This window comes from Acomys minous, assembly GCF_964271855.1.
Source record: "Acomys minous genome assembly, chromosome: 20".
NCBI lineage: Eukaryota > Metazoa > Chordata > Mammalia > Rodentia > Muridae > Acomys > Acomys minous.
Genome location: NC_140502.1, coordinates 15,242,313 through 15,269,672, shown reverse-complemented (window position 1 = coordinate 15,269,672; position 27,360 = coordinate 15,242,313). Strand labels below are relative to the sequence as shown.

At 39.4% G+C, this 27,360-nt stretch overlaps 1 protein-coding gene across 1 annotated transcript; it reads left to right on the top strand.

Annotated features, from left to right (window-relative positions):
- On the top strand, nucleotides 1-26,239 carry LOC311591156 (sulfotransferase 2A1-like). The gene is made up of 6 exons (XM_084770524.1): nucleotides 1-190; nucleotides 10,329-10,537; nucleotides 13,437-13,563; nucleotides 15,805-15,899; nucleotides 16,815-16,986; nucleotides 20,869-26,239. The coding sequence occupies exons 1-6, from the start codon at nucleotides 55-57 to the stop codon at nucleotides 20,979-20,981; spliced, it is 852 nt and encodes a 283-aa protein (XP_084626650.1). The 5' UTR covers nucleotides 1-54; the 3' UTR covers nucleotides 20,982-26,239.
- The last annotated feature ends 1,121 nt before the right edge of the window (nucleotides 26,240-27,360 follow it).

Sequence of the window (27,360 nt, the reverse complement as noted above, 5' to 3'; positions counted from 1 at the left end):
TCTGCCACTACCTGCAAGAGTAGGTAGAGCTGAAAATACTCTGAGCTTAAAATCATGTCAGACAAATATGATTTGGAATTAAGAAACATTATCATTCCTTCACTTGTCTCATTTGAACATTTAAGGGAAGTTCGTGAAACATTTGTGGTAAGGGATGATGATATCTACATGGTGGCTTATCCCAAATCAGGTAAGTGTTAATTTTTTTCTTGGATTAAAGCTAGGACCTTGTACTTACTAATCAAGTGTTTATAACTAAGCTGCAGTTCTTGCACTCAAACAAAATGGATAGTTGAGGCTGAAAGCCACACATGTTAAGTGCCACATCTTTGTTCTCTCCTATTCAGTGTACAGATGCTATAGTCTTTATAGTAATTTTCAGTTCCTGGGGAACAGGTGTGGGCCCTTGTCTGCCTGCAGAGATGTTCCCTCCTGGTAAGCTTCGTGCTTGGATATAGGTGAGCAATACCCACTGCTTGCAAAAGAGCCCACCAGGCCCAAATGTGTTAAAAGTTGGCTCTTTGAATTAAAAAAAAAATCAAAGGTACTCTGGAGATAATCCCTGGGATGTGTCCTGGGAGTGTCTCCTGCTATTCAGTTACCGTTGGTTTAAAAACCCAGATCTGGTGTGGGGGTGTGGATTTTCCCATTTTTCCTTCTGTAGCTCTCTGTATTTATCTTTCTTTTATCTTTAAGCTTAGTGAATTAAAATCTAGCTCTTCAATTCTTGAATGTCTTTATTTCAACCAAGTGCGGTTGGTTATCTGGATTTTCACAAGTCAGAGGCTCCCTTCCCCTGCTGGAAGGGACACGGAGTCCCATTGTCTAAGTGTGGCTGCCCTGCACTCCTTTGAGCTGAGGAATCTGGCCCAAAAGCTCCCCCTTTGCCCGGGAGGCCTTCTTTGTGACTGGTTTTTGGGACAGAGCCTTCCTCAGCTAGCCTGAGGAAAACTGAAGAACACTTGGTGAGCAGATTATCAGCCCAGCCTCCTGGAGAAAGGAACCCACAAACAGGAAAGTTAGAATAATGCTATTTCCCATCAAGATAGAGAGAATAAAATAATGACAAAGATATGGTAAAGCAACAGTTCAGTTGTCCACTCAAAGAAATAACCACAACAAAAATAATAGATGTAGAGACAGAGGGAGACACTCAAGCTCTATTCTTGGAGATGACTGAAGAGGGAAGGAAATGAAGGCCCTCCATTAAGAATCCATCTTTATTTTTTTCCTCCTTTATTAATTTATTCTTGTTACATCTCAATGGTTATCCCATCCCTTGTATCCTCCCATTGTTCCCTCCCTCCCAATTTCCCCTTATTCCCCTCCCCTATGACTGTTCCTGAGGGGGATTACCTCCCCCTCTATATGATCATAGGGTATCAAGTCTCTTCTTGGTAACCTGCTGTCCTTCTTCTGATTGCCACCAGGTCTCCCCGTCCAGGTTAAACATGGTTAAAGGTGAGGCACCAGAGTATGTGAGAGAGTAATATCCCACTCTCCACTCTACTGTGGAGAGTGTTCTGTCCATCCATCTTTAAATGGGCATGAAATGGAACAATGTGAAATTATTTGATGCTGAGGGCTGTGTTCAGGTGGAATATGGCCTGCATATAACACAGACTTTCCTACACTATCCTGCATTGTGGACTCTGGTCCTTTACACAATATTTATTCTTTTGAGAGGAATATGGCTGCTTAAGCTAGAGATGCTTAAACTAGAGGCAAGATGGTTGTTTCCCTAGCTTAGTGCATTCAAGGACATTAAGCACACAGCCCCTGTTTGGGGGAAAAACCGCTCTGCCTGCAGAAAGTCTGCCAAAAGTGATGAATACTTCACTGTATGTTTACCATTGCTTCTCTTGTTAATCCTGAGATTCACCAGAAAAAACCAACCCCACTATTTTGGGACAAATTTAAAGCAAACATTTACTAAGTATTAAACATTGACCAAGATATGGACTTTGGTCAAGACTCTTCCGCCAAAGTTTCCCAGCTGAGATGGCTTCAAGCCAGATGTTTCAGGTGCTTATAAGGACAAATCGATAGCCTATAGCCTATACTTCCCCATGAGCCTTTGTTACATCCCAAGAACTATAATTACAAGTGTTCCTGGAAGTTACTTGGCTCTTGGACAGGTGGTGAATACAGGCCAATTTGGGGCATTACATTTCCCTCTGGAGTTGCATTTATTAACTCTCAGGTAACTGATTTACTGATATAGCTCACCATAAACTGCATCAGTTGTTAGAATAACATTAAACATAGTTTTGAACTAATATTAAAGCAATACTTTTAATCATAGATACAGTCCATTAATGGACTGGCAATCTTGTTGACTCTGTTATGGTTTTAGTTTAAATACAAGACAGAAAACATAAAAGTCTTAATATAAGAGTATCTTTGGAGACCTGTTGGCTTATGTTACTTGTTTAGAATGGCTTTAACTTTTTAAAATTAATTTATTCATATTACATCTCAATTGTTAGCCCATCTCTTGTATCCTCCCATTCCTCCTTCCCTCTCATTTTCCCCTTACTCCCCTCCCCTATGTCTGTGACTGAGGGGGACCTCCTCCCCCTGTATATGCTCATAGGGTATCAAGTCTCTTCTTGGTAACCTGCTGTCCTTCCTCTGAGTGCCACCAGGTCTCCCCATCAAGGGGACGTGGTCAGAAATGGGGCCCCAGAGTTTGTATGAAAGTCAGACCTCACTCACCACTCAATGGTGGAAATCTCCTGTCCATCGGCTAGGTCTGGGTAGAGGTTCAAAGTTTACTGCCTATATTTTCCTTGGCTGGTGTCTAGTTTGAGCAGGAAGGACCCCAGGACCCAGATCCACTTGTCATAATGTTCTTCTTGTAGGTTTCCAGAACCCTCTGGATCCTTCTATTTCCCCATTCTCCCATACTTCTCTCACCTAAAGTCCCAATAGGATGTCCTCCCCTCTGACCCACTTTCTTGGTAAGTAAAGTCTTTCATGGGAGGTACCCCTTGGGCTAGTGTCTCGATATAAGTGAGTATATACCATTTGTCTCTTTTTGCTTCTGGGTGAACTCACTCATTGTGATATTTTCTAGTTCAATCCATTTGTTCACAAATATGGGGAATTCCTTTTTTTTGGTAGCTGAATAGTATTCCATAGTGTAAATGTATCACAGTTTCTTTATCCATTTTTCTACTGAGGGACACTTAGGCTGTTTCCATGTTCTGGCTATTATGAATAAGGCAGCTGTGAACATGGTTGAGCATATGCCCCTGTTGTGTGGTAGAGCATTTTCTGGGTATATTCCAAGGAGTGGAATAGCTAGGTCTTGAGGAAGCCCTATTCCCATTTTTCTGAGAAAGCACCAGATAGATTTCCAAAGTAGTTGTACTAGTTTGCATTCTCACCAGCAATGAAGGAGTGTTCCTCTCTCTCCATATCCTCGCCAACACGTGGTGTCACTTGAGTTTTTTATCTCAACCATGCTGATGGGTGTAAGATGGAATCTCAGTGTCATTTTGATTTGCATTTCTCTGATCACTAATGAAGACGAGCATTTCTTTAAATGTTTCTCAGCCATTTGATAATCCTCTGTTGAGAATTGTCTGTTTAGTTCTGAGCCCCATTTCTCAGTTGGGTTATTTGATTTGGTGGTGTTTAATTTTTTGAGTTTTTATATATTTTGGATATTAGACCTTTGTCAGATGAAGTGTTGGTGAAGATCTTTTTCCAGTCTGTAGGCTGTTGCTTTGTTCTGTTGACAGTGTCTCCTGCCTTACAGAAGCTTCTCTGACTCTTGAGGTTCCATTTATTAATTGTTGACCTTAAGGCCTGAGCTGTTCGTATTCTGTTCAGGAAGTTGTCTCCTCTGCCAATGTGTTCTAGGTTCGTCCCCATTTTTTCCTAACCAATTTAGTGTCTCTGGTTCTATGTTGAGGTCTTTAATCCACTTGGACTTGAGTTTTGTGCATGGTGACAAATATAGGTTCAATTGTATTTTTCTATATGTAGACATCCAGTTAGACCAGCATCATTTGTTGAATATGCTATCATTTTTCTATTGTATAGATTTGGCTTCTTTTTCAAAAATCAAGTGACCATATGTGTGTGGATTCATTTCTGTGCCTGTACCATGCCGTTATAATTACTGTTGCTCTATAGTACAGCTTGAGATCAGGAATGGAGATTCCTCCAGAGGATCTTTGATTGTATAGGATTGTTTTTGTTATTCTGCGTTTTCTGTTTTTCCCTATGAAGTTGAGAATTGATCTTTCAATGTCTTTAAAGTACTGTGTAGGTATTTTGATAGGGACTGAATTGAATCTGTAAATTGCTTTTGGCAAGATGGCCATTTTCACTATGTTAATTCCCTCGATCTATGAACAAGAGACATTCTTCCATCTTCTGATGTCATTTTCAATCTCTTTCTTCAGAGATTTAAAGTTTTTTTTCAAATAAATCCTTCACTTGCTTGGTCAGAGTTACTCCTAGATATTTTATGTTGCCTTGGCTATTGCGAAGGGTGTAGCTTTCTTAATTTCTTCCTCTGTATGTTTGTCATTTGTATATAGGAAGGCTACTGACTTTTTTGAATTAATTTTTTATCTAGCTAATTTGCTGAAGGTGTTTATCAGCTGTAGGAGTTCTCTGCTGGAATTTTGGGGGTCACTTATGCACACTATCCTATCATCTGCAAATAGGGATAATTTGACTTCCTCCTTTTCCATTTGGATACCCTTGATCTCCTTTAGTTGTCTTATTGCTCTGGCTAGAACTTCAAGAACTATATTGACGAGATATGGAGAAAGTGGGGAGCCTTGTCTGGTCCCCAATTTTAGAGAAATTTCCTTGACTATCTCTCCATTTAATTTGATGTTGGCTACTGGCTTGCTGTATATAGTCTTTATTATGTTGAGTTATGTGCCCTGTATTCCCGATCTCTCCAAAACTTTAAACACGAAAGGGTATTGAATTTTGTCAAATGCTTTTTCTGCATCTAAGGAGATGATCATGTGGTGTTTTTCTTTCAGTTTGTTTATATGGTGGATTACATTGATGGATTTCCATACATTAAACCATCCTTGCATGCCAGGAATGAAGCCTACCTGGTGAACGATATCTTTGATATGTTGTTGTATTCATTTTGCAAGCACTTTACTGAGTATTTTTGTATCGATGTTCATAAGAGAAATTGGACTGAAGTTCTCTTTTTTGTTGGGTCTTTGTTGGGCTTAGGTATCAACGTGACTGTGGCCTCATAGAATGAATTTGGTAGAGTTCCATCCATTTCTTTCTTTTGGAGTAGCTTGAAGAGTATTGGTATTAGCTCTTCTTTGAAGGTCTGGTAGAATTCTGTGCTGAATCCATCTGGCCCTGGGATTTTTTTGGTTGGGAGACTGTTATTGCTTCTATTTCTATAGGAGAAATAGGACTATTTAATTGGTTTTTGTCTGTTCTTGATTCAATTTTGGCAAGTGGAATTGATCAAGAAAATTGTCCATTTCCCTTAGATTTTCAATTTTTGTGGCATATATGCCTTTAAAATATGATCTTATGATTCTTTGTATTTCTTCAGTGTCTGTTGTTATGTCTCCCTTTTCATTTCTGATTTTGCTGATTTGGATAGTGTCTCTCTGCCTTTTAATTAGTTTGGATAATGGTTTGTCTCTCTTGATTTTCTCAAAGAGCCAGCTCCTGGTTTTGTTGATTCTTTGAATTGTTCTCTTTGTGTCTAATTTATTGATTTCAGCCTTGAGTTTGATTATTTCCAGACATCTATTCCTCTTAGGTGCTTCTGCTTCTTTTTTTCTAGGGCATCTAGCTGTGTCATTAAGTTACTTATGTGGGATGTTTCCACTTTCTTCTTAAAGGCACTTAGTGCTATGAATTTTCCTCTTAGCACTGCCTTCAATGTGTCCCACAAATTTGGGTATGTTGTTCCTTCATTTTCATTGAATTGCAGGAAGTCTTCTATTTCTTTCTTTCTTTCTTCCCTGACCCAGTAGTCATCAAGTAGAGAGTTGTTTAGTTTCCATATATGTGTAAGTTTTTTATTGTTTCTGTTGTTGTTGAAGTCTAGTCTCAGAACATGGTGATCTGATAGGATACATGGTATTATTTCATTCTTCTTGAATCTGTTGATGCTTGCTTTGTGACCTATTATGTGATCAATTTTGGAAAAGGTTCCATGGGGTGCTGAGAAGATGGTATAATCCTTTGTGGTTGGGTGGAAAGTTCTGTAGATATCTGCTAGATCCATTTGATTCATGACATTGGTTAATGTTGTACTTCTCAGTTTAGTTTTTGTTTCAATGACCTATCCTTCAGTGAAAGTGGGTTGTTGAAGTCTCCCACTATTAGTGTGTGGGGATCGATGTGTGGTTTGAGCTTTCTTAATAGGTCTTTTCACAAATGTGGGTACCCTTGTATTGGGAGCATAGATGTTCAGAATTGTGATGTCATCTTCCTTGACTTTACTTTTGATGAGTATAAAGTATCCTTCCTCATCTCTTTTGATTAATTTTGTTGTAAAGTCTAATTTACAGATATTAAAATGGCTACACCAGCTTGCTTTTTGTGTCCATTAGCTTGGAATACTTTTTTTCTCAGCCTTTTACCCTGAGGTAATGTCTGTCCTTGTGGCTGAGATGTGTTTCTTGGATGCAGAAGAATGTTGGGTCTTGCTTATGCATCCATTCGATTAGTCTGTGTCTTTTTATTGGAGAATTGAAACCATTAATGTTGAGAGATATTAGTGACCAGTGACTATTAAGTTCCTTGATTTTGATGTTGGTTGCAGTAGAGTACTTGGGTGGTTGTTTTTGCGACAGTATACTTATCTAAATCCCATATAGTTTCTGTTGTAGTTTGTCACTTTGGCTTGGAGTTTTCCTTCTATTAACTTCTGTAAGGTTGGATTAGTGGTTAGGAACTGTTTGAATTTGTTTTTATCCTGGAAAATCTTGTTTTCTCCATCAATAGTTATTGAAAGTTTTGCTGGGTAGAGTATTCTTGCCTGGAACCTATGGTCTCTTAGGGTTTGCAGGACCTCTGTCCAGGCCCTTCTGGCTTTTATGGTCTCTGTTGAGAAGTCGGGTGTAATTCTGATAGGTTTGCCATTTAATGTTAATTGGCGCTTTTCCCTCTCCACTTTTAATATTTTTTCTTTATTCTGTATATTTTCTGTCTTGATTATTATGTGACGGGAGGATTTTCTTTTCTGGTCTATTCTATTTGGTGTCCTATAGGCCTCTTGTATGTTTATTTGCATGTCCTTCCTCAAATTGGGTAAATTTTCTTCTATGATTTTGTTGAAGATATTTTCAGGTCCTTGGAGCCAGGCATCTTCTCTTTCCTCAACTCCTATTATCCTCAGATTTTGTCTTTTCATGGTTTCCTTTATTTCTTGTATGTTTTGTGTCAGGAATTTTTCAGATTTAGCATTTCCTTTAATGTTTGGATCAAGTTCTACTGTAGAATCTTCTACTGCTGAGATTTGTTCCTCCATCTCTTGAATTCTGTTAGAGAAGCTTAGGTCTGTATTACTTGCATGCTTCTCTGAGTTTGCTTGTTCCTGTCTTTCTTCTGTCTGTGTTTTTATCATTGTTTCCATTTTCGACTTCAGATCTTGGACTGTTTTATTGATTTCCTTCATCTGGCTTTTTGTGCTTTCTTGAGTTTCTTCCAGTGACTTTCTATGGGCCTTCAGATCTTGAATTGTTTTATTGATTTCCATCATCTGGCTGTTTGTCTTTTCCTGAATTTTTTCCAGTGCCTCTTGATAGGCCTCTTTAATGTCTTCAATTTGTTTGGCTGCATCTTCCTGCATTTCTTTTCAGATATTATTCGTTTCCTCCATTATCATCTTCCTTACTATGGATTGGAGGTCATTTTCTTGTATTTCAATTGTATTTGAGTTCTTATGGTTAGTTGGGATCTGGAGATGCCATATATATATTTATATTTTTTTGGTTTTTGTTGTTTAAGTTTTTTGTTGACCTCTAGTCATCTTGCTGTCTCTGAAGTTGGGGCCCTGATCCACGCTCTCTGTTCCACCTGGGCCAACAGGCCCACCAAGCATCCAGAGAGGGAGACGAAGGGTGAGCAGGCGTGACACACCCACAGGCATGCCTGTTCGGCAGTGAGAAGCTTTAAAGCTGTGCCTGGAGGTGTGACTGCAGCTGCCTGAGACCTTGTTTGGGTCATGGGTCTCTCCAAGGGCTAGTGTGCCTGATCTACACTCTCCGTCCCCCCTTGGGCCAGCATGTTTGCAGGTGGTCAGAGAGGGAGACAGGGGTTGCAATTGATGCAAACATTCTTGGCTCAGAGTTCTGATTTTGCATTCATGTTGCAGTGGTTTCCAGACACTGAGGCTTTCTTAGGACTTGCAGGTTTTTCCGAGATCAGAACCACCTGTTTTCCTGGGCTAATAGCCCTAGTCTGGAGTTACAGTACCCATAGTTCAGTCTCAGATACCAAGCTCCTGGTTATCACTGGCGGGAACCTGTCCAACTGTTGGTCAATGTGCACCCTTCCTCCTGCTTCTTAGATTAGACCATCTGAGTATACCACTTTAGTGCTGTGTCTGGGAGGGGGATATCCACAGCTGCGTGGTCCCCTGTGAGGGCCCTGGGTTTCTCTGTGGACTGGTAGGCTCATAACCACATTCCTTGTTCCCCCTAGGTTAATGGGCTCATGAATGGTCTGAGAGGAAGACAGGGGGCATAGCTGAGGCCAACACCCTTGGCTCTGGTTTTAGGTTTTGTACTCATGCTCACCTGGCCCCTGGCCCCTGGGACTTTCTCAGGACTAACGCATTGGTCTGCATCAGAGCCACCCATTGTCCTTTGTTTTTCCTAGGACAGTAGTTCCAGCCTGGAGATACACTGCCCACAGTTCAGTCTCAGATACAAAGCTCCTGATTAATAATGGCAGGCACCTGTCCTACTGCTGGGTAGAGTGCACTCTTCCTCTGAATTCTTAGAACAGTCTAGACAAGGTATGAACACAGCTTTAGCACTGCAGCTGGTGGGTGTATCCCCAACTGCCTGGTCTCCTGTTGGGTTCTGGGACTCTTTGCAGACTTGTGAGCCCAGAAACACTCTCTCTGCTCCCCCTGGACTTACTATGGTCCAGATCTTCCAGACACCGTGCCAACCAAACCTGCAGGGTCACCGCGCTAATCACCTCAGTAGGCGGGGCCTTGCCTGTGCTCCTGTTTACCTGCTTGGGTGGCTGCAGCTCTGGCGGCTGCTCTCTAGGGCAGTCCATGCTCTCTGTACTGGCTCTGAAACTCTCTGTGGGTTCCCAGAAATACACTCTGTTCCTGCTAGACCTAGTGTTGTCCAGCAGCACTACCGCAGCAGCTGCTCTCCAATTGGTCCATGTTCTCCATGTATTCGGGAATGTCCAGGATTTCTGTAGTTTATTTCTGTTGAACAATGGAATTCTTCCACTGCGGTGGAGTGGGAAGCTTGGTGTTCCTGGTTAAGAAAATAGTCCAAATCTCTGACTGAATTACTCCGGTTTCTAAACAAGGTCCACCCCGCTCGCTGCCATCTTGGATCCCCCCTTTCTTTTCTTAATCCATGTCAGTTAGGTTCTTGTTCCATCTCTTGACTTAGATTTATTAAATCCTGGTTAAAGAAAGCTCCTGGATTAAAACTGTGTATTAGGGCTGGCTGAGAACACCATAATCACCTGCTTAAAATAAATGGAAAGTTCTTGTATTAAAAGTGTGTGGTAGAGATGAACAATACCAAAGAAGAAACAGATTTGTACAGTCCATAATCTCAAGGTTCACAATGGAAGCAAATATCTGCTGCATCACTGTTGTCAGTAGCTATAAAAATCTCACATGTGGCTGATTATCAGAAGAGGCCAGATATACCCATGGTCTATCCACCCCAAACTCTTTATTGACTACATAGATTTTTCCAGATCTGAGCATGAAGTTCAGTTGCTAGAGTGCTTGACAAGCACCTATTAATCTCTGGGTTTGATATATATATAGCACGACAAACTTATCAAGGCAATCCATGTTTGTAATCCCTGCATTCCAGAGGGAGAGTCATGGTGACCAGAAGGTTAACAGAATCAATGACTATGTAGAGAATTCTTGGGAAGCCTGAGTTATGTAAGATTATAGAGTTGTAGAGACAGAAGCACACACACATTCAGAATATGAGAGAGAGAGAGAGAGAGAGAGAGAGAGAGAGAGAGAGAGGAGAGAGAGAGAGAGAGAGAGAGAACAAGAAGATCATATTCTTCCTTGGAACTGGCTACAATGGTTTTTTTATCTGTCTTGTTGAAATGAGTGATTTCTACTGTTCCCTCTCATCTAGGAACCAACTGGTTGGTAGAGATAGTCTGTTTGATTCAGTCCAAGGGGGATTCCACATGGATCAAATCTCTTCCTGTTGAACATCGTTCACCATGGTTAGAAGTTGATGAATCCAGTGAAAAACTAAGAAATAAGGAGGGCCCACGTCTCATCACCTCCCACCTACATGTCAAAAGATTCCCCAAGTCTTTCTTCAGTTCCAAGGCCAAGGTCAGTGTCGGTATCTAGAACTATGTAATAGCTGCTTTATAAGCTCTTTCTGTTTATTTATTAATTTAAAATTTTGTTTTTACTTGTGCGTGTCTTTGTGTGCATGCACCTGCTTGTCTGCATGTTTAGCACACATATGTAAGTGCCTGCAAATATCTGAACAAGATGCTAGCTCACAAATAACTGGAAATATTTGTAATGCTGTAGATGGCTGTGAGACCTAATAATGTGGATGCTGAGAACTAAACCCAGTTCTTCTTCAAGAGTAGCAAGCGTTTATCTGGCCACTAGACCCTCTTTATAAAAATCTGTGTGTTTACATGTGTTAATGTATTCATGTGTGTATGTGTATCTGTATATGTGTTTATGCCACGGCATTTAAGTAAAGCTCAGAGGACAACTTGCAATAAGTTGATCTTTTCTTCTATTATGTGAGTCCAGGATACTTGTCCCAGACCCATGGGTGTGGTGATCAGTAGCTTTAACCACTGTGCTGTTTCTCCCATGCAGGGTTTTGTAATTCTGTCATGCATATCGATGTCTGGGGGACCTTGCTAAAGACCTATCTCTTTGGGTAGGTTTGGATGCTTCCTAAGGGTTTCAGGCCTTAGTCATAGTGAGTTATTGCACCTAAGACCATACTGCTGAACAGCTATCTGGAGCTCCCATACATCCCCAGTTAAGTGGCAATGTCATGATGTAGTAGTAGAACTTAAAACACATTTTAACCACAAAGAAATTTATTATGTGTTACAGATCTATTTATGTGTATGGTGTGGTGTATGCACATGTGTGTACATGAGTGCATATAAACTGGTGTTTATACATGTATATGTGTGTGTGTGGTATGTACAGAAAACTTTATAGTATGTGCATGTTCATTGAATATAGACATTTTTGTCTATGTGGTGGTGCAGGTGCACTGTGTATATGTGCACAAGTGTATGAATGTGTGTTGTGTGTGTATGCAAATGTTTGTATTTGTCTCTCAGCCCAAAGAATTTATTTTCATCCGTTTTAATTTTTTAATATTTTTGAGACAAGTTATCTTGAATCCCACACTAGCCTTGAACTCACTATGAAGCTGATGTTGAAACTAGGTTTATGATCCTTTATTCCAATCCATGAATACTGGAATTAGAGGATTGTGCCACTGTGCCAAACATGCAAGAATTTATATGTATAATGTATAGCAGACACTCTTCTTTTGTATTGCTACAAAGAATTAATCAACTTTTAAATTTTTCTATTTTACATATAGTGATATATGTGTGTGCACTTGTAGTGTATGTGTTAGAGAGAGGGTATGTATGTTTATGTATGAGTGTGCATGTGTGTATGTATGAGTGTGTAATGGTATGTGTATGTACATGTCTGTATGTGTGTGTTCCTGTGTATTTGTGTGTGAATTTGAGTGCATTTTGCTTCTCTCTCTCTCATCTTCTCTCTCTCCCTCTCTCCTTCCCTCTCTCTCTCTCTCTCTCTCTCTCTCTCTCTCTCTCTCTCTCAAGTGTGTTGTATAATGTCAGTGGATACTGTTGTGAAGTCAGTTCACTTTTCTATCATGGGATTCTAGGGTCTCAAACTAAGATTTTCAGATTTCATGGCAAGCACATTTACATCTTGAGCCATTTCACTGGCTCACAATTAGACAAGTTTCATTCAGTAAGTTGCTTCTGTCTCATGCACGGAATTAATTCTGTTAGGTCTTTTCTTCGCATGAATCAAGTTGCTCATGTACCAGTATTTAAAAACTATGGCTTGCTATGGGGTCATGGCTAAGTTTACACCAAACTGAGTCTAGGAATCCATTCATATCAGAAGTACTCAATCCTTTACTGTGGCCGACAGAGGAAGGAACACAAGTGACCAGGAGTAGTACTGGATATCTGACACAGCGCAGATCATTATTATTAGACTGCAGTTTAAGTAGGTGACTGCACGGTGCTGTGTTTCTGTGTACAGACTTGCATGTAAATACTGCACACTTTCTTAGATAGACCTCTTCTAATGATCTTCAGTCACATAACAGAAGTGTAAAACCACCTACACTTAGATTATATGGATTGGTGCATCAGAGGTTAAGAGCATCTGCTGCTGTTTCAGAGGAACTGGATTCCATTCTCAGCATCCACATGCTTGTTTCACAGCCTCTTATAATTCCAGAGAATCTGACTCCCTCTTACTGCCTCCCAGACAGTGACTACATATGGAAGTACAAACAGGAAGAGACCCATGCACATTAATCTAATCTTAAAACCCACTTGTCTTTTGAACCCTCCTTGGAGCTTTCCTTCATGGTCCAGAAGGAATATTCATTGTGTTTTTCTATTGCTACAATCCTAGCAAAGTGACACTTTCAGGAAAATATTAATATAACTATTTTATTAATGCACACCGTAAACCATTTATAACAAAATCAAAGAATCAAGGGTTCCCAGCATGTGGCTGTAATCAAATTATGTAGGAGGTAAAAACAACAGTATCATCTCAAGATCATTATCATCTACACCATTTATTTAGGGCCTGCCTTCACTACCAGAGACTGTCATCCACTCCTCAAAAGAGGAAGACAGCTTGACATGTTAAAGTCCTTGTCCTGCCTGTCAAGCTGGAAGACATCCCTGGTCTTTACTCAATGGTAAAACAAGGGACCTCAGATTATAAGACTCTGCCCTGACATTCATATATGAGCCATATACATGCAAACAAATAAAGCACGGTCTATACAAATAAAACAACAACCACACACATACGTACAAAAACACAGTGACACAAAATAAAAAGAAGTAATCCATTGGTATTTGGAAGGGGCTTTTTAATAAATTTTCTGGGAAACCATATGAAGATGCTGGAAACTCAGTGCAAGTATTTTCATTCTCCAATTTTTGTATTGAAGGTGATTTATTTATTCAGGAATCCCAGAGATTCTCTTGTGTCTGGTTATTACTTCTGGCTTGCCACAGATTTCTTTAAGAAACCAGAGTCATTGGAAAGATACTTTGAGGATTTCATTCAAGGAAATGGTGAGTGTGCTGAGCAGTGTTGGCCTGGGAAGATCAAAGTCTCTATGTTCCTTCTGTGTGTCCCAGCAACCTGTGAGCTTGATCAACACTGGAAAGCATATAAACTGAGTGACAGAGCTGCAGTCCATGCTCTGCCTTCTCTATGGTTAAACATTCCATTTTTTTCCCTGGATCTCTCGATGTTTCAGTACAAAAAAGCCCACACATTACAAGCAAGTACTCTATCACCATCTCGATCCTCAGCTCTTCTTTTTCTTCTATTTTAAAGACAGAGTCACACTAAATTTCTAAGGCTGGTTTTGAGGGACTATAAATCCACTCAAACCAACATCCACTTTGTGATTCTGTAGAATGTTCACTCATTCCGATGCTCAAGAATCACAACCTGTAAGGTAAAGATCATATGTGAGATACAGATATTGTTTAGCAGGTAAGGGTTCTTTCTGCACGAACATGAGGACCCAAGTTCAGATCCTATAACCCACAGAAGCTGGGAATTGTTTTTCATAGAGTTGTGGCCCTGGTATTGGAGTATTATGAGGCAGAGACAGAAGATTTGGTAGTAATAACACCTTTTCTTTTGATGTGATGAAACACTGTGATCATGAATACCTATAACAGAAAGTTTAGTTCAGCTAGTGGTCCTACAGGGTAAGTATCCATGGTGATAGGGCAGAGGCACGAAAGCTCGAACAAGTAGTTGAGATCTTATCTCCTTAAGAATAAGTATGACTCAGAGAGAGAGAGGCAGCATGGGCTTGACAGAGCCCTTGAAACCTCAAAGCTGCCATCAGTGTCATTCTTCCTCCGTCAAGATCATGTGACATAAAGCTTACTCAAACAACAGCACCAAACATCTGAGACTATAGGACGTATCTCATTCAAGCTATCCAGTCGGGATTACGGTTGCCAGCCTAGGTGAAAATTCTAAGCTCTGACATTAGAGAAGAGCCAATCATTAAAGACTTTGAGAAGAGTGGAATAGAGAAAGACATTTTTCCCCACTGCACACAGGCAAACACGCCAATGCACACACAGGCACACATATATGCTAGTATACAATGCACACACACACATCACAATTTATGTAACAACAGTTTCTACTCAAAGACTCATATGGTATTAAAATGATCTAGACAAACAGTAGGCAGAATGGAACCTGGTACAATTAAGAATAATGAAGAAAATCTATTGATAGAGTTATACTAGCAAGAGACAAAAAGTGGGGCTAGAAGGATTTCCCAGCAGTTAAGAGTGAAGACTGCTTTTTCAGAGGACTAAAATATTGAGCACAAAATTGATGTGGGTGCTTATGAATCTCCTGTAACTTCAGTGACAAGACCCAGACAAAATCCAGGCAGGTGTCACAGGCCCTGTAACACAGTACAGGACAGATACTAAACCCACAAAAAGTTTGCAGTCCATACTAAAATTAAATTGTCAAGCCCAGAGTTCAGTGAAAGAGCCAATTGGAGTAAATAAAGTGGAGGGCAATTGTGGAAGACACTTGATATTAGCTTTGGGCCTCCACATGGTCCAGTACCCAAAAACAGCCTGGAACATATGAACAGACATGCAACTACACTATATACACGGTAAAAATGCAATAAGATTTATGAAATTATGAAGAACACCAAGACTGAGTAAGCAAGACCAATTGTTTTTGGAAGTGACGGAGGTAATCCTTAAAGAAGGATTGTATTAAAACACAGGCTCCCTTTTTTTGTTTATGTATGGAGATGCCTTGTTTTTCTCACACCCATGCTGACTGCATCTTTGAGGAGGTTTGCTTTTACCGTACTTCCCCTTAGATTTGTGAGGTCATGAATAGGAGTAATGAGTTGGGCATCATAATTCTCATTATAAACATTTTAAAATATAATTTCAAAACACACTCCTACTACTGCACACATGCACAGGATTTGCCAGTTGCGAATTAAAAATGAGGACAGTGGCTAAAGGTTAAGGAAGAGTATAGAGATGGCCTCTGGTTTCTTTTTAAGTGTCTACTTTTATTTATTCGTTTATTGTTCACATATGTGCATACCTTCAATACAGCCTGTCTCTGGAGGTCAGAACAAAACTTGATAGTTCAGTTATTTCTTGCACTTAGTGGGTCAGAGGGATCAAATTGAGGACATGAGGCTTGTCATTAACCACATGTAGTCATTAAGCTATCTAGCTGTCCAGAACTCCTGGTTTTACCTCTTTAGTCTCCACATTCTGCTTTCCCTGACATAGTACCAGGTGGTTCATGGTTTGAGCATGTACGTGCCTGGATGTCCTTGAGAAACAGAGACAACATCCTGCTTCTGAGTTATGAAGAGCTGAAAAAGGTAAGAGTCATTTTTTTTCAGTCACCACACTGCCTCTACCCACTTCACTCCAGGTAGCACATCCCATCCTCAGTTTCCCCATTCCACATCCTCTGTCAATGTTGGCTCAGGGAGAATCCTAAATGTGACCTTTGCTCCCTACATTATCGCGCTTCTTGTCTGTCCTTTTTTTTTCTTCAAGATCCAAGCTCTTTTTTGAGGTACTTTCCAGTTTCATTTTGCATCAGCACAAGGAGCTTTTATTTCATGCAGAGGTGGCACACAAGTGCTTCCACTTGCATTGTGTGTTCTGTGTCTTTCTCTGCCATGTCTGCAGAAATTGCTCAGTGGGTAAGAACCTTTGCCATGCCAGAATAAGTACCTGAATTCCAAAACCAAGCACCTAGTTAAAAACTTTAGGAATGGTTATGTATGCTTAAATTAGGGGAGCAAACATAAGTAGATCTCAGGAACTCAAAGGCTGCCTGGCCTAACCAAAGGCTGGCTAACCAAAACAGAAAGAGTTTCAGGTTCAGTGAAGAGGTGTCTAAAGAGAGTGAGGCAGAGAGTAGTAGAGGAAGACACTCAATAACTGTCCCCACTGGGGAGCTATCTGACATGCATTTGGCTGCAAATGTAGTCATCCATAGGAGCTATATATGCTGATCCATCTCAGCTCATGTATTTTTTAAAAAAAGTTATTAGTGTTTGTGTGTGTGTCTTTCACTTGTGTATGTGTGTGTGTTTGTGAGTGTGGACAATGTTTGTGGAAATGTATAGGTGGAAGTCGTAGAACAATTAGAGGCATTAGTTACCTCTATGATTGTTCCTCTTTGAACTATTTTAGTATTTTCTTGATTCTCTGTGCTGTTCCTCTTTCTCTATATTCTTCAGTATCTTTCCTCCTACTTTCCTGGTATTTTTGTTTTCCTTTAGGATACCAGGAGTGCCATCAAGAAGATCTGTGAGTTTTTAGGAAAGACATTGGAACCAAGGGAGCTGGACTTAGTGCTGAAGAACAGCTCTTTCCAGGTCATGAAAGAAAACATGCAGTTTCCTAACAGACTTACAATTCATAAGGAAGCCCGAGAGTCACTAATGAGAAAAGGTAGAGAAATGCTGTAGTTCTGATATGTAATCTCAGTCCATGAGAGCTTTCTTGCTATTGGGAAAGGATGCTAAGACTTAACATGTTCATTTCAACTGGAAATCCATATTTTGATTAAAAGACAGCTTGCACTTTTGTAAGTATATATTAACATTAATTACTGCAACTCAGAGAGATCGTTACATGTCCTTTTCTGGAAACATTTTAGTAGAGCTGATACATGTTCCCGGTACTTGAAGGATGTTTATTGCACATGGGTGAGAAAAAATTACTTTGGAGGTAGTCATGTTGGTGTCACCATATGCATTGAGAAGCCTGGAGAATGTTCCAGAGACATGGTACAACAGAAAAAAAAGGAAAAAACAGACAGAAGAGACTTGACCATGACATTCTGTAAGACATCTCCAATATCTTCTAGAGACTGGCAGCAGACGACTCAGGAATCAATATTATCATTTGCTACAGAACAAATCTGAGGCCATTTTTGCTATGTGAGACCCTATCCTAAAAGCAAACAGAAAAAATAATAAAATAACAATTAAGAAAAGCAAAATAAAAAAACCCAGACACACAGACAGATAGACACACACACACACACAGACTGACAGGCAGGCAGGCAGACAAATATGCACACAGAAGCAAAAAAAAAAAAAACTTGAATTTTTGTGTTAATAAACTTCAATCTATGGAAGTGCACATCTCATGTACTCCAAGAAGTCATTTTGGGTTTACGATGTAGCCCAGTTGTTAGAGTGCCTACTTAGAATGGATGAATCCCTAGTTTTCATCCTAAATCCTGCATAAATGAAGCCTGTTACAGTATGCATGTAATCTTGGCACACAGCAGGTAGAGACTGGATCCTCAGGAGTTTAAGGATATTATTAGCTTCATAGCAACTTCAAACCACCATGGACGTATATGAGATTCTGTCCTCAAAATAATTTACAAAAGAGCCAATGAGATGGCTCAGTAGATTAAGAGTGTTTTTTTTTTTTTACCAAGTTTAATGAACTGGAACCAAATTCTTAGGAGAACTGACTCCTTAAAGGACTCTTCTTTTCTCTCCATGGAGGCACTGTGGCACCTGCCCAGTTACATACATACAGGTGCACACACGTGCAAATAAAAATAAATTGTAATAAGGACCATAACAACAATAAAGCAAAAGTTACTTCCTCCTGCTGATTAATCTACTTTTGTATTAATGTATTCTTTATGCATGGATTTTTTTTTTAGGCATATTTGTCTACCACATGTGTTCAGTGTCCACATAGGCCATGGAAGAAGGCACTGGATCCTCTGTGATTAGCATTACACTAATTTGTAAGCCACCATGTCAGTTCTTGAATGTGAAGGGAGGACCTCTGAAAGCTAACACTATTAATTTTCTTAGATCTTGATCTGTCTCACTGGGACAAGTATCTACTTTTGAAAGAACTGGTTCTAGACACAGTTAAAGTGTCTGAGATGATAAGGCGTTGCAGAAACACATTAGACGCTTAAAATGTTACACACCTGATGCCACCCAGTGGGCCAGCCATATATATTATATTGATTTACCCAGCTACTTCCTCAACGTCTCAGGACCACGACTCCTCATCATCTAGATGTGAGCATTTATCCTAGTCTACACCATCATTCTTTTTTGTAGGAGCTACTACTCCTGTCATCGCACACCCAGTCAAGATTTAGGACTCAGATCTAAGGCTGGAATGGGTTAAGCTTTTAGGATATCTGAGATGGAACCCACAGATGTTTTCCCAGACGCTATTTTTGCCAAGTACAATCTGTTACAGTGAAATGGGTCAGAGACCTCATGAAGCATCCCTGTGTAACTACAGAGAAAGCTGAGCAGTTTACTGGGGTGAAGAACAGTGGACCTTTGCGTATGCTCTGCAGGATAGATCTACGGGAACCAGCTCAAACCATTGAGGAATGCTTTTGATTTTTTTTTAGAAACCCACCTTTCTTTTAGTCAGTTTGGCTATCTCTTAAACTGACCAAAAAAAAAAAAAAAAAAAAAAAAGAAAGGTTGGCTTCTTAAAAAACATCAAAGGTACTCCTGAATGGTTTTTTTTTTAGTTTTTTTTAAAAATTAATTTATTCTTGTTACATCTCAATGGTTATCCCATCCCTTGTATCCTCCCATTCCTCCCTCCCTCCCATTTTCCCCTTACTCCCCTCCCCTATGACTGTGACTGAGGGGGACCTCCTGCTTCTGTATATGCTCATAGGGTATCAAGTCTCTTCTTGGTAACCTGCTGTCCTTCCTCTGAGTGCCACCAAGTCTCCCCCTCCAGGGGACATGGTCAAATGTGAGGCACCAGAGTACGTGAGAAAGCCACATCTCACTCTCCACTCAACTGTGGAGAATGTCCTGCCCATTGGCCTGAATGGTTTAAAGTTCTGAGAGTAAGTATGAAAGTGGCCTTAGCTCTAATGAGATTTATTTAAAACCTGGTGCTATCACCACACTAGATATTTCATACTGAGAGACAACAGGAAATCTACCCATAGAAGAAGATATTATTTTACTTTTTAAGAAAAAATTTATATGTGTGTGTGTTCATTGTACTTTTTAGTTTTTATTTATGTGTATGTGTGTTTTGCCTACACATATTTCTTGAACCATGCACATAAAGTGCCAATGAAGGCAAGTAGAGGGCATCAGGTACTCTGGGACTGGAGTTATGGATAGTTGTGACTGACCCTTGTGTGCTGTGAGTAGAACTCAGATATCCTGGAAAAGCATCAGTTGATGCTGAATCTTAGACCATCCCTCAAATACTTAACTTTTAAATTACTTATTTTTATTTATGTGTATCTATGTGCAAAAGAGTGTGTGGTACTTGCATGGAGGTACCGAAAAAATGCCAGAGGAGGCATTAGATTTCCTGGAGCTGCTGTTATAGAAAATTGTGAGGTGCCCAGCTTGGGTGCTGCAAATAAACTCAATTACTCTGCAAGATATATGAGAGCCTTATGTTTTGAGCCACCTCAAAACAAAAACAAAAACAAAAACAAAACAGACAAACAAACAAAAATACAATAGCCCATGCTTACACCACTTTCATAGAACTTTTGTGAAATAGTTGTTCTAACAGGATATGTCTGAATTACCTTTTTCTCCCAGCATCATAAGTTTAAGTAGTAGTTTCACATACCCTTGATTGTGCCTATATAGAGACAATGCCTGTGTTTTGGGAGTTTAAGTTATTTGGCAGTAATGATAATAATAGAACTTATACATACTCAGCAGATAAGCTTTAACTGGCCTATGTTCCATGCTTCCCACTAGAGGATTATAAGCAGGCTTCTACACTAAGCCTTCCTGAATAAAATACTGAATGTTAAATTCATGGACAATGCAACATAAGCAGCTGTGACACTACTTCTTAGCAACAGTCCCTAAGAAAGACAATTTAGTTAAAATGAGAAGACTGGGGGACTAGGAGACTAACCAAATGCTTTTAAAGAGGAAGATAAAATGATAATACAGGAAGAAGGTAGTTATGTAAGGCCAAGTGAAAAAAAAAAACCCTCAAACAACTTGTCTCTGGTGCTCTAAACAAGAACAGACTCCAGACAACAGCAGATTTCAGACTTCTATTTGCTATAATTTTCTATAAAAAGTATCTTTTTAAAAAATTTCACCAAGACTATTGTGCCTTTTTCTGTGAAAGAACATATGAGCTTTGGGAGGATTTTTAAAGGCAAGAAAAATGAACATTTATGTCTGTGTGATTTATACAGTTTTCAGTTACTTGGATTGAGAATATTAGTCATCTACTAGGAAATATTTACACAGATAAATTATGATATAGGATGGACTTCAAATCTATCATAAGATCTGCTTCAATATTTTTCTTTACGTTTTCCAGGCATCGTTGGGGACTGGAAGAATCACTTCACAGTAGCCCAGGCTGAAAAATTTGATAAAATATTTCAGGAGAAGATGGCAGATATTCCTGAAGAGCTGTTTCCATGGGAATAGTATTAAAAATCTGAATCTTACAGGGATACTTCATATGATCTGTTGACCTTGAACATGTATATGGCTTAGTGCCATGGTATAAAATCTACTGTTTCACCTAAAATTATTTTATCATCAAATCTTGGGCAAGTGACTTGGCTTAATGGGTAAATACATTTGACTCCAAGCATGAGGACCTGAGTTTAATTTTCATACCAGCATGATTGGAGATAACAAACATGCCAAAATTGTCCTCTGGTGTATACACATATCAGATGACGGTACCAAATAAAATAAATACATTAATGTAATTTTAAAATCTTATTAATATTTTCCAAACATAGAATAAAGAAGAAATCATACAACTATGATCCCAAAATGTCTTGAAAACTTTAGACAGAAATAAAATATAGAAAAAATCAGAAGTAACTATTGCTAGCAAGAGATGACTGAGGTTTTCTTGTTACATCTCCAAGAATCCATATTTAGTCAGATTCCAGAAGATGTTGTTGTTGCTTTGTTTTTCATTTGAGGGATGTCTTTTGTGCAGCCCTGCCTGATCTCAAACTCAAAATATAAACCAGGATAACCATTCACTACTGATCACACTCCCTCAAAATCTCCTCTACCGCTACTAGGCATACACCAAAAATATGTTCAACCATGCAACAAGAACATCTGCTCAACTATGTTTATAGAAGCTTTATTCACAATACCCAGAAACTGGAAACAACCTAGATTACCATCAACCAAATAATGGATACAGAAATTGTGGTACATTTACACAATGGGATACTACTCAGCTGTTAAAAATGAAAAAAAAAAACCATAAAATTTGCAGGCAGATGGATGGAACTAAAAAAGATCATCCTGAGTAAAGTAACCTAGACCCTGAAAGACACACATAGTATATACTCACTTATAAGTGGATATTATCCCAAAATAGTTATCCTCTTAAAGACTCTACCAGGTGGGTGATCAAAACAGATGCTATGACTCACAGCCCAAATCTGGACAGAGCACTGAGTGTCCTTTGGAAGAATGGGGTGACAATAGGACCCAGAAGTGAGAGGAGCATCATAAGGATACCATCAGAGCCAACATATCTGGACACAGGGAGGTCTGCAGAAGTATTGATTATGGCCAATGAACCCACTTCCTAACCAGAGCACTGTGACAATGGGCCCACTATCTTGGGATCCACTGATCTTATAATCTTTCCCACCTTCAAGAAGCAGCTGTTGTGATAGAAAAAGTGAATAGTGAGAACATTGTAACAGGTCTTCTGAGTAAATATTAGAGCGCCCAGGTTTGGTTTTTTTATGGAATCCCTTAAGGACCAATGAGGGTGGTCTTTAATTGTTGTGACTTTTCTTGAGGCTTTTCCCTTCTTTTGGTTTGCCTATCTTATCTCATTGTATCTTATGTTCATAAGTTTTTAAATTAATGAATGCACGAATTGATAAATTATTGAATCAAAATGTACTCACTAAAGTAAAAGTTAACAGCAGAAATCTCACTTACACATGGCAGGAGAACCAATTATTTCCAATTTAGTGACACTGAGTATATCAAACTCCCCAGAGAGGATGTCATATTCTAGAATACTAGACAAACATATAGAAGAGTCCATGCTTTTTGATTGTTTGTTTGTTTGCTTGATTTGTATTCACTGACAATTTTTTTTGTAATTTTTTGGGGGGTTCTTTTAGTTTTTTTCTTCTAATTACTTTTAATGGTTGGGGGAGTAATTAATTGTATTTGGGACTGTTTTTATTTTTTTAATTAAAAACAAAACATTTGTTATAGTTTATTATGTCACGTATTTAAATATAGTATATCTTTAGCATCAGCTGCTTCTAAACGGAAAATTTTGAGAAAGAACCTCAATTTGGGTGGGTGTGGAGGATGAGAGTAGTTAGAAGGACTTGGGGGAGGGGGAAAGAATGTGATCAAAATCTATTTAAATTTAAAAATTGCTTTCAAAAATAAAGAGAAAATATAATAATAATTTTCAAAATGACATATATAAACGTACTGTGGGTCTGAGTATCAGAGTTTTGAACCTGGTAACAATGAGAGAAAATATGATGAAAACACTCTTAGCTGTAATAATGGGCTTTATTCAAAATCTTATGTCATCTATATACTAGGGCTTTCATATAGAAAAGCCACAAGAAAGGGCTCATAGGAGGCATCTACACTCAGCTTAGCTATCACTTATGATTTTTAAATAGGATTTTGTACCATGTACTAATTATTTAAAAAATTTCAGATTTTATGCATATGGATGTTTTCAATGTATGCGTGTTTTGTACTATATGGAGTCCCAGGTGCCTGCAGAGCCAACAAAGGTGTCAGATGTCCTAAAATTGAAGCCATATTTGTATGTGAACTGCCAGGCAGGTTCTGAAAATTGAGCCTTGTCCTCTGGAAGAGATGCCAGTCCTCTCAATCACTCAGTCATGTTTTAATCTGCTGTTTTCTAATGGTTTGTTTTTAGTTATGTGTATGTGTGTATCTTTGTGCGTTTACTACATGTATGGAGTGAACAAAGATGCTGGAAGAGGAAATAGGAGCACTTAAACCTGGAGTTACAGGAGATTTTGAGCTGCCTGACAAGGGTGCTAAGAACTAAGCCAGCGTCCTTTGTAAGAGCAGTGGGTGCTATTAGCTGCTGCACCATCCATCCATAACAAACTTGCTTTTTGTCACACTTAAAAACATTATAAATAACCTTGTCATTCTAACAAAGATTTTTCTAAATTCTGCTGTCTTGGAGCCCCATATGTTGAAGTCATAGTATGAACATCTCAGAGTTTCCATATTTAGAGATAACGTCTATGGCTGTTTGTTGTTGTTATAGTTTTTGTGGTAGCAAATACTGAACATGGGGCATCATGTATACTATGAAATTACGCTGTGCCCCACCTTTTCCCTAGCTATTCACTAGTGGATCCTAGGCCACCTAATCTCCATCTACTACTACAGCCCCTCACTGGTGCATTTCAGGCAGGTGATCTACACTAAGCCTCATTACTAAAGTCTGAGTGTTGAACTTGCAAGTGGTGTATTGCTGAGAAATCATCCCACTTCTTAGAGACAATACTCTTCTAGAGACAAATGGGCTAACATGATATGGGTATAGAAGATGGGATTTCAACAGCAACGTAGAGTAAAGATGAGATGAAGACATAACGAGAAGAAGGCCATCAACAGGTCACGTGGAGAAGCCTGAACCATACCAATCCGTGGCACTATAAGGCTAAACAGTCATCCCAGCCACCCCAACATTTCCAGTCTCCAGAACTTTCAGAAAAATTATATCTTTTATCTTTTTCTTACCACATATAAGCCACTTTTTTTCTTCCAGCCTTAGTAATGTAGATATGAGTTTGAGAGGGTTTTTTTTGGCAATACAAGGAAATATGAACATTTGTATCTGAAGAATATGTATAGTTTTAAGTTATTTGGCTTGAGAAATTTAAGCATAGAAATATTGGCACGGATGAAGTCATAGACAACCTGGGTCTTCAACTTGTCATAAAGTCTACCTTGAATTTCTCCATAATTTCCATCTTCTTGATGTATCTCTATTCTTGATCTCAAACTGGGCTATAGAGCAAACATAATGGAAATGCATTGTCATGTCATAGAAAAAGACTTATGGATCAGTGGAATCAAATGGAAGACCAAGAGATGAGCCCAAACACCTATGGACCCTTGATTATTTACAACAAAGCCAAAACTATACAACAGCAAAAAGACTGAATCTTCAACAAATGGTACAGCTCTAACTGAGTGTCTACATGTAGAAAAAGCAAATAAATGCTTATTTATCACACTTCACAAAATGAAAGTTCAAGTGGATTAAAGTCCTCACCATAAAACCAGACACACTAAATCTGTTAGAAGAAAATTGGCAAAGCACCTTGGGCTCATTGGCACAGGAGACAACTTCTTGAAAAGGACACCAATAGCTTAGGCTATAAGATCAACAATTAATAAGTGGGACCTCATGAAACTGAAAGCTTCCATAAGACAAAGGACACTGTCAACAGAATGAAGTGACAGCCTAAAGACTGGAAAAAGATTTTCACCAACCCTACATTCGACAGAGCACTAATATCCAAAATATATAATGAACTCAAGAAATTAAACACAACCAAACCAAATAATCCAATTAAAATTGGGGTACAGAACTAAATAGAGAATTCTAAATAAAGGAATACTGAATGGCTAGGAAACTCCTAAAGAAACCTTCAATGTCTTTATTCATCAGGGAAATGGAAATGAAAAAAACCAACTCTGAGATTCCACCTTAAACCTGTCAGAATGGCTAAGTTCAAAAATGCAAGTGACAGCACATGCTGGCAAGGATGTGGAGAAAGGTCATCACTCCTCCATTGCTGGTGGGATTGCAAACTTGTACTCTGGAAACTCTGGAAATCAATCTACCACTTTCTCAGAAAAATTAGGATAGTTCTACCTCAAGACCCAGCTATATCATTCCTGAGTATATACCAAAAAGATGCACCACCATACAACAAAGAATTTGGTCAATTATGTTCATAGCATCTTCATTTGTAATATTCAGCATCTTGAAACAATCTAGAATAGATATAGAAACTGTGGTACATTTACACAAAGGGATACTATTCAGCTATGAAAAACAAGGAAATCTTGCAATTTGCAGAAAAATGGATTGAATAAGAAATTATCATCTTGAGTGAGGTAACCAAAACCTAGAAAGACACACATGGTATATACTCATTTATAAGCAGATAGTAGCTACAGTAATGACAGGACAATACACAGACCTAAAGAAGCTAAATAAAAAAGGAGGACCCTAGGAAGAATGTTTAATGTTCATTCAGAAGGGCAAATAGAATAGAAACCAGAAACTGTTGAAAATAAGGAACAGGATAGGAGCTCAACATAGAGGTCCTTTGGAAAAAATCCATCTAGCAGGGAGTAGAAGCAGGTGTTGAAACTCACAACCAAATTTGTGAAGAGTTGGGGGATAGAAGGGCCTGGGGGAATAGGAGCTCCACAATGAAGCCAATAAATCCAGGCAGTGGGGGATGGGTGCTTCAGATATTGATGCACCAACCAAGGACCACCACCGGTGAGGGCCTACACCCTCTGTTTATATGTAGTCAGTAGGCAGCACAGTCTCTTTGTGGGCTCCATAATATGGGGTGTTGCAGATACTTCTGACATGGACTCTGGTGCCCACTAGTTGATCAGTTTCTGCTGGTGGGGCAGTCTTGCCAGAGGAAAGAGGAAGAGGTTGCAGGCAGTCCAGATGAGACATTGTAGGCTGAGGTCAGATGATTTGGGAGGGATTCCCCTTTCCGATGACTAGGGGATGGTTAGAATGAGGTCTGAGGGTGGGACGGTGGAGGGCGGGAAGGTGGGCCCAGGAGGAGATGATGGAAGGGAATACAATGGTATGTAAAGTGAACAAATTAAAAAAATGTAAAGGGTTCTGTCCATTGTCTAGATCTGGGTAGGGGTTTAAGGTTTACCGCCTGTATTGTCCTTGGCTGGTGCCTTAGTTTGAGCGGGACCCCTGGGCCCAAATCTGCCTATCATAATGTTCTACTTGTAGGCTTCTAGGACCCTCTGGATCCTTCTACTTTGCCATTCTCCCATGCTTCTCTCATCTAGAGTCCCACTAGAATGTCCTCCCCTCTGTCTTGGTTTCCTGGTAAGTGAAGGCTTTCGTGGGACATGCCCCTTGGGCTAATATGCAGATATAAGTGAGTATATACCATTTGAGTCTTTCTGCTTCTGGGTTAACTCACTCATTATGATCATTTCTAGCTCAATCCATTTATCCACAAACAGAACACTCTCCACAGTAGAGTAGAGAGTGGGATATGACTTTCTCACATACTCTGGTGCCTCAACTTTGACCAGGTCCCCTGGAGGGGGAGACCTGGTAGCACTCAGAGGAAGGACAGCAGGTTACCAAGAAGAGACTTGATACCCTATGAACATATACAGGGGGAGGTAATCCCCCTCAGGAACAGTCATAGGGGAGGGGAATAAGGGGAAAATGGGAGGGAGGGAAGAATGGGAGGATACAAGGGATGGGATAACCATTGAGATGTAACAAGAATAAATTAATAAAGTAAAAAAAAAGAAAGATGGTTCTAGAATAAAAAAAATGTAAAGGGAAAAAACTTTCTAATAATTCATGACCTGTTACCTCCCACCATGGGTCTTTGACCATGCTGACAGCACCAGATTTGAGCTTTTCTTATGTAGTGTGGATCTCAATATTAGTCATGAAATGATTTGTTACTTCTATACTACAATTGCCATTATTGCACTAGTGCACATATCTTGTAAGGCTGGCTGAAGTACAGATCTCACTGTCCACAGCTGGTGA